The sequence below is a fragment of the Garra rufa genome, chromosome 17 (assembly GCF_049309525.1).
Source record: "Garra rufa chromosome 17, GarRuf1.0, whole genome shotgun sequence".
NCBI classification, from domain to species: Eukaryota; Metazoa; Chordata; class Actinopteri; order Cypriniformes; family Cyprinidae; genus Garra; species Garra rufa.
This window is the reverse complement of record NC_133377.1, coordinates 44,334,356-44,342,955: the sequence shown is the minus strand read 5'-3', so window position 1 is coordinate 44,342,955 and position 8,600 is coordinate 44,334,356. Positions and strand designations below refer to the sequence as shown.

At 34.3% G+C, this 8,600-nt stretch overlaps 1 protein-coding gene across 1 annotated transcript in view; it reads right to left on the bottom strand.

Moving 5' to 3' along the window:
* enpp2l (ectonucleotide pyrophosphatase/phosphodiesterase 2-like) overlaps nt 1-8,600 on the bottom strand; it is a 31,104-nt gene that overhangs the window by 19,466 nt on the left and 3,038 nt on the right. The window contains exons 4-13 of the mRNA XM_073822167.1: nt 8,191-8,310; nt 7,866-7,921; nt 7,343-7,408; nt 4,787-4,859; nt 4,213-4,321; nt 2,756-2,878; nt 1,239-1,270; nt 1,027-1,154; nt 763-826; nt 594-681 (exon numbers count right to left, since the gene is read on the bottom strand). Of these exons, the coding sequence (XP_073678268.1) occupies nt 594-681; nt 763-826; nt 1,027-1,154; nt 1,239-1,270; nt 2,756-2,878; nt 4,213-4,321; nt 4,787-4,859; nt 7,343-7,408; nt 7,866-7,921; nt 8,191-8,310 (859 nt within the window). The remainder of the gene's footprint in view (nt 1-593; nt 682-762; nt 827-1,026; nt 1,155-1,238; nt 1,271-2,755; nt 2,879-4,212; nt 4,322-4,786; nt 4,860-7,342; nt 7,409-7,865; nt 7,922-8,190; nt 8,311-8,600) is intronic.

Sequence of the window (8,600 nt, the reverse complement as noted above, 5' to 3'; positions counted from 1 at the left end):
TGCCGAGTTCAAAATTTCAAATATCAATTCTGAACAGAAAAATTTCAGAAACTTTGAACTCTTAACTCTTAAAACTGGCCGCTCTTAAAAAGTCTGTGTCACACAATTTTGGACCGGCCAGAAGCAATTACCAAACTGCTGCCGTGTTTATCATACTTCGCGACAGTGAATCAAAGTTATTAACTATACAGGCTACATTCAAGATAAATTGGTAATATTTGTTTCTTCAACACTATCTAAAGTTTTAATGCCTGTATAAAACAATTTAATGCTTTTTAATGCCATTTAAGGCCTTAATTTTCGCTAAATCAATTTAATGACTTTTAATGCTTTTTAATGCCCCGCGGAAACCCTGAGAATATGAAATTACGATCGGTGAAACATTGATGCATTTAAGGGTTAATAAAGTTAAAAAAAAAAATAATTCCCTGTAATTGACTCCACTTTAAGGAGTCAAGTATCACCTCATAATGTGAAGGCTAATTTTTATCAGATTTTTTATTATTGATTAGAAGGCGCTTCTGAAATTTTGACTGTGCAAACTCCAAAGCCCTGCAAACTCTATTTTAAGGAACACAGCAGGGTTTCCTCACCACACATGACGTTATACAGCTCAATGTTCTCAAAAACAGGCACTTGTGTCCTAAAGTTGAAGCTCGGTCCAAATCCCAGAAAGATCGTCTATGAGAAAAACACAACAATGAGAAGACAGACAGATGGGCAGATGAATGCATCGATTGATTAACAGATTGATGGGTTTACCTGCATGCTGCTGATCTTGTTGTCAAAGCCGTGATCTCCAAAAAAGCCACAGGTTGCAGGAGCTCTGCTCTCAAACACAACACGCATCAAAACATCACGTCACCATAAATGTCAGCTAAAATGACTTTTTCTGATGAAATCATATTTTTTATTAGTCTCCAGAGTTACTAACAACACTCTTTCAAGCAGAAAATGAGAATGTTGTCTAATTTTGTATGCGAGTATGTCCTAAACTCTGATGACAGCACACACAGTGATACCCACATGGCCACATGCCACTTCCTGTCCATGAGCAGGTGCACGTCCTCAATGCGTCTGTTGTTGGCGTAATGCAGGCGTTTGGGCAGGTGCTGCTTCAGGTACGGCTTGAAGTGCTGATTGGGCATCTTACACTGCAAACGGGTCAAGGGTCAGATGCAGAACGGGGTTCAAACACCACAGTGATTCTGTCTGAAGGATGGGACTGATGGACTTACTGTTAAATTAGCCACGATTTCCTTCGGATCATCTGAAACATGAAGAACGGAGGCATTAAAATCAGCTGGGAAGACTTAAATATCACAGACTTACTCTGAAATCTGTTTTTAGAGATTTTTTTTTACAAAACTGATTTTATGTCCATAGAAAGCACATTGAAGTGTCTACTTTTAACGTTTTAAATACATTTTTGGAGAATAAAATGGCAAAATTTGGAAATAATGTTACATTCTTTTTCACTGTAACACAAGAGTTTTAGAAACACTTTTCATCATTCAAATGTTTTGGCAAGATATTTTGATCTTAAATTGAGTAAACTTATTTTTTAATAAATAATTTTTTTTTTTTTTAAACAAAATTGCTGAAGACTCTACACATTTAGAACATTTATGAACATTTTTCTTAAAAGGTTATGTCATAAAGAAAACAAATATATAGTCTAAACCACTGTATTTTCGGTGTCTACGTTTAACGTTTTAAATACATTTTTGGAGAATAAAATGGCAAAATTTGGAAATAATGTTACATTCTTTTTCACTGTAACACAATATTTATGTCAAAATTCAAACAACATGCTTATTCTGACTTGTACATATTAAAATATATAAAAGAATAAGGGCGCATATTACATTTTATTGTGTTTTAAATTGGTAAAAAATGTACTGACAAATAATTTAGAATTATAACTAGTATTTGGGGTGAAAGTAATTTCTTTTAATATGTCATAAATTGATTTTTGTTGTAAATAAGTGGGTGTCTTCTGTAAATTAGAGGGAAATGTATGATATTTATTTTTTCCACAGATTTTTTTTTTGTTAAAACAACAATTTAAAGCACCATTACACTTATTGTTATGCATATGCAGGTGTTAAGTACTTCATTACCACACTTAAGTACTGATGTGAAGAATTTATACTGTATTATTTACAGTAGAATACCGTTTAATTACAATTAAACAAAAACATTTAGCATGTACATTTTATTGAACCTTTTCATGTCACGTTAAATAATATTTCCAGAAAAATGTGATAAAATACCAAAAATGATAAACAATATTTGTAAAATATGTACTTTTTCAAACTTACTGAGATAACAGGCCAATTAAATCAAGTAAATGACATTTATTTGAATGAAAACAGAATTCACTGACACTGAATTCTATTTTGATGCAAAATTCCCCTGAACTGATCAAATGTAAACCTTGAATGTAACTGTTTTAAGTTTTAAGTTCATACATTGTAACATTGCGGAAATTGCGACTTCAACGCTGAAAAGGTTTTACTGTTTGATCTTTCAGGTGTCATAGAAACACTTTTCATCATTCAAATGTTTTGGCAAGATATTTTGATCTTAAATTGAGTAAACTTATTTTTTAATAAATACATTTTTTTTTTTAAACAAAATTGCTGAAGACTCTACAAATTAAGAACATTTATGAACATTTTTCTTATAAGGTTATGTCACAAAGAAAGCAAATATATAGTCTAAACCATTGCATTTTCGGTTGAGTGCTCACATGGTGTGTTGGCGGTTTTGGGGCCGATTCTTCCGGAGGATCCTGGGATCAGTGAGATAGCGTCAACATCCAGTCCGTAAGAGCCCAAATACTCTGTTCGTTCACAATGAGACTCCTCCATTCCTAAACACACACAAACATACCGAAACATACTGATCACATTTGCTGTGAAGTTACTATTATTATTTGGGTCAGCATCTCATATGACTATAATTTCTCAAACTTAAAAAAAATGGTTTATTTCCAAGGTTAAAGTTAGGGTTAGCTCAATTGTGGCAAAAATCATGATCACGATTATTTTGGTCAATATCGTAATCACGATTATGAGTGGGTCCAGAATTTTATATGATTGATTCATTTAAAGATAGCAAAACAATAAAAAAAGATACAAATGAAAGTTTTTGTTTTTTTAATGTAATTAATTGAATGTAAAATAAAACAGCATAGTCTTCACTGTAAGAATGAAACATGCTTTGTTTCTTAGAAAAACTCCAAAAGTCCCTCCGTCGAGAGCAGTGAGTGATTTTGTCTTTGTCTTTTGTTGTTTGATGAACATTAAGCACAGAGACGGCAGAAGGAATATTACTTGTGGCCGCTTTAAGAGCTGAACGGATCCAATCTACTGTTACACATGTATTTTCATTCTCAACTGTGTACGTTAATTTCAGACATAACTGATGAAGGTTTTTACGAATAATTTGACAAAACTGAGATTTATACATCATATTAAAGCTCAATAAATAAGCTCTCTATTGATGTATGGTTTGTTAGGATAGGACAATATTTGTCTGAGATACATCTATTTGAAATCAGAAATCTGAGGGTGCAAAAAAATCAAAAAGACTGAGAAAATCACCTTTAAAGTTGTCCAAATTAGGTTCTTAACAATGCATATTACTAATCAAAAATTACATTTTGATATGTTTACAGTAGGAATTTTACAAAAAATCTTCATGGAACATGAACTTTACTTAATTTCCTGATGATTTTTGGCATAAAAGAAAAATCAAAAATTTTGACCCATGCAATGTATTTTTGGCTATTGCTACAAATATACCCCAGCGACTTAAGACTGGTTTTGTGGTCCAGGGTCACATATATCTGAGCGTTTAGATACAAATCTTAAGCTAAACGTTCAATTTACTCGAGTTCTGTTCCGTCTCTAAGCGCAAACAAAGAACAGACCAAATTCTCTTTCATCAATAAATAATAAATTAAGCACGTTCCATTTTATGCAAGTCACGTTACATGATTTTACTGATTTGCATGTGAAATTGGGCTTTTATAGAGCAGCGAAAGCGCACAATTTTGAAAAGCTGAAATTGAAACTGAATTTCGATTAGTTAAAGTAGACTTTAAAATAACATATTATCAATGTGGACTTTAGTCTTTAGGCCCACAGTACACAGTGTTTCTATTCTAGACCATCAGAGACTCGTGTGTGAGCGCAGTCGTACCGTGATCGCCCACCAGGATGACGTTCACACAGCGATGGAGGTTCATCTGTTTCAGGCCGTTCATCAGCTGACCGATGATGTTATCGATCTTCCTGAGAGTGTTATCCAGCTGTCACACACACACAGAGTTAAAACTAATGTCATATTTACCCTCCTCCAAATGTCACACACTAATCAAAAGGTCCCATTTTACATTAGGTGTACTATTTACATTTATATTAATCATTTGGTACAATGTACTTATTGTGTACATACATGTTTTTACATTGTACTTATCTTTTTTTAAAAACCTATATGTCATTACATTTGTAAATTAATTTCTGTAATTACCACTGTTGACACCCTAACCCACCCTTAAACCTACCCATACCCCAAACCTGTCCCTAACCTTACCCATATTCCACCTTAACAGAAGCAAAAGTGTTTTGCATTGCAATATGACCACATTAAGTACATTGTACTTATTTTTTGATGCTAGTACATAATAGTTAAGGCCACCTAATATAAAGCGTGACCAAACAAATTCTCTGTGTGTGTGTGTGTGTGTGTGTGTGTGTGCGCGTGTGTGTTTCACCTCATTGCTCAGCGGACCCAGGATGTGTCCATATGTATCCGGCTGTTCTGAGTGGGCAGCATAGACATACGGCCTGGAAAACACAAACCACACAAAACTACATGACAACTACACAAAATTAATGATTAATCAACACATTCACATGGTATCAACAAACCCTTCAGTAAAAACCTTCAGATTCTAGGTAGAAATAGACATGCAAGTTTTGGGGTATATTTTGGTGCTGCTAAAGTGCAGGAAAAACTGTTGAAGATATGTATTTTGAATGAAATAGATAAAATAGAAATAGATAAAGTGCAATAAAAACACTGTATTTTGAAAGCTTTCTTTCCACTAGTCTCAAAGAAGACACTTCATGGAAGCAAAATAGAGCTAAATTTCAGAATATTTATCTGAGAATATTTATCCGATATTGTTAATATCGTATTGGCCAAAAGTTGTTTGGTAATATCGGTATTGGTATCGGCCAATACTAGTTTGGTAATATCGCCATTGGTATCGGCCAAAAATTGTTTGCTAATATCGGTATTGGTATCGGCCAATACTAGTTTGGTAATATCGCCATTGGTATCGGCCAAAAATTGTTTGTTAATTTCGTATTGGCCAAAAATTGTTTATTAATATCGGTATTGGTATCGGCCAAAAATTGTTTGTTAATATCGTATTGGCCAAAAATTGTTTATTAATATCGGTCTTGGTATTGGCCAATAATTGTTTGGTAATATCGGTATTGGTATCGACCAAAATTAGTTTGTTGATATCAGTATTGGCCAAAAATTGTTTATTAATATCGGTCTTGGTATTGGCCAATAATTGTTTGGTAATATCGGTATTGGTATCGACCAAAATTAGTTTGTTGATATCAGTATTGGCCAAAAATTGTTTATTAATATCGGTCTTGGTATTGGCCAATAATTGTTTGGTAATATCGGTATTGGTATCGACCAAAATTAGTTTGTTGATATCAGTATTGGCCAAAAATTGTTTGGCAATATCGGTATCAGCCAAAAATTGTTTGTTAATATCGGCATTGGCCAAAAATTGTTAGTTAATATCGGTATTGGTATCGGCCAAAAATAGTTTGTTAAGATCGGCATTGGTATTGGCCAATAATTGTTTGTTAATATCGGTAACGGTCTCAGCCAATAATTGACTGTTAATATCGGTATCGACCAAAAATTGTTTGTTAATATCAGTATTGGCCAAAAATTGTTTATTAACATCGGCATTGGCCAAAAAATTGTTTGTTAATGTCGGTATTGGTATCGGCCAAAATTGTTTGGTAATATCGGTAACGGTCTCAGCCAATAATTGATTGTTAATATCGTATCGGTATCAGCCAAAAATTGTTTGTTAATATCGGTAACGGTCTCAGCCAATAATTGATTGTTAATATCGGTATCAGCCAAAAATTGTTTGTTAATATCGGTAACGGTATCAGCCAATAATTGATTGTTAATATCGGTATTGGCCAAAAATTGTTTGTTAATATCGGTATCAGCCAAAAATTGTTTGTTAATATCGGTATTGGTATCGGCCAAAAATTGTTTGTTAAGATCGGTATTGGTATCAGCCAAAAATTGTTTGTTAATATCGGTATTGGTATCGGCCAAAAATTGTTTGTTAAGATCGGTATTGGTATCGGCCAATAATTGTTTGTTAATATCGGTAACGGTCTCAGCCAATAATTTATTGTTAATATCGGTATCGACCAAAAATTGTTTGTTAATATCTGTATTGGCCAAAAATTGTTTGTTAATATCGGTATCAGCCAAAAATTGTTTGTTAATATCGGTATTGGGCAAAAATTGTTTGTTAATATCGGTATTGGGCAAAAAAATGTTTGTTAATATCGTTATTGGTATTGGCCAATAATTGTTTGTTAATATCGGTAACGGTCTCAGCCAATAATTGTTTGTTAATATTGGTTTTGGTATTGGCCAATAATTGTTTGTTAATATCAGTATCGGTATTGGTATGGTCAATAATTGTTTGTCCTATCGCATCCCTATTATCAATATAGTAGTCGCTATAGTAATGTTAGTAGTTTTCACTATAGTTATCATTATAGTAATCACTATAACGATGTTGCAGTTTTTACTATTATTGTTATAGTTTTCATTATAGTATTCACTATAGTGATGTTACGGGTTTCACTATAGTTATCGTTACAGTATTTCACTATAATTATTGTTACAGTTTTCACTAGTTATCATTATAGTAATTACCAATGTGAGGTTACAGTTCTCACTATGTTATAGTATTTCACAATAATTATTGTTACAGTTTTCACTATGGTTATTATTATAGCAATCACTATAGTGATGCTACAGTTTTAACCTTACATTTTTATTACAGTAATCACTACTGTGATGTTACAGTTTTCACTATAGTTATCGTTATAGCAGTCACTACAATTATCGTTGTAGTTTTGACTATAGTTATGACTAAAGTAATCATTCTTGAAGTGAAGTGAGCATTCCAATAATGAGAACCGGGGCTTAGCTGTTCCTCATAAGAATGTCTTGTTTCCCCATTAGTAGTCAATTGACGCACCTTTCGTCATCAGGCAGGTGCAGCCACTGCAGGATAGTGAGGATCCTCCGTTCCAGAGGAATCACCCTACAGAGAGACAGAGAGACGGGTTCATTCAGCCCTTCACAAACACTGTCACAGACGTCAGAGCTCTTCTTCACGAGCAGCTGAACGCATCTTCAGAACGCAACTGAGTAAAGCTCTTCAGAGAAGAACACGAAGGTCGGGACGGACTGAGACACTCTGAATGACCAGTGTGTGAGCGTGAGAGTGAAAGGTCTTTGTTCGAATCATGTGTTGTTTGTGTCATGACCCTCGCAGTGACACTCTGAGCTTTGCTCCAGTCTCAGAATGATGATTTTAGAAGAAAACCTCATTTAAAATGAAACTTTGCTGAAAGTATAACTAATTAATCAGTAGAAAGTTAAGATCAGAAATCAATATCATGAAGCGGATGAATGAATAATTGAGCTAAATGTGATCGTAAGGACCTAATCTGTGACATTCTGTCCATTCACATTTGGACTGAGATCTCTGTGCTCACCAGGGCCAGAAGAACGTCCCAGCTTTCACGCCCTGTTTCTCTGCTGTGATCCAAATCTGAGACGACAAACAGACAAAAAAAGCTCTAAATTATTAAACACAAACCCACTTCAAACTTTACAACTAGACTTCCATCCAAACCCAAACTGAGCCTGATGATTTATTTAGTGTTCCTATATAAAAGAATAAGAAACGTCTTCTGGACCACAAATACAGAATCACACATTGCTTTACGCTTTAAATATCCAGATGACATTGTAACACTTATGTAAACCATCTCGTCTGTGATTGGCTGAGAGCCGTGTGTGGGCGGAGTCATGACTCACGGGCTGCCCGCCCCACCAGCGGTGATTGAGCTTCTCTCGTCCTCTCAGTCTGAAATGAGCTTTGAACACAGGATCGTACATGGAGTTACACACGATCCCGTGAGACTCGGGATACAAACCCTGAGGAAGAACACAAGAAAAAATACCAAGCAGTTTAGTTAAATCACATCATATGAGAAAATCCAGTGCTCATATATAAGAATTTGGTGTGAAAACTATTTTTACTCAGAAACTGCTAGGAAATTACATACATAATTACAGAGAAGTGGCATTTGACACATCAAATTAAATGTGTTTTGAAAAACTGAAATAGTACAACACAAATTCAGCAAGAGGAGAAGTTTGCACATATAATCGGAGAAATTTCTGTACAAAATGCTTTTATGCAAAGGTCAATTTAGGCCTCTAAT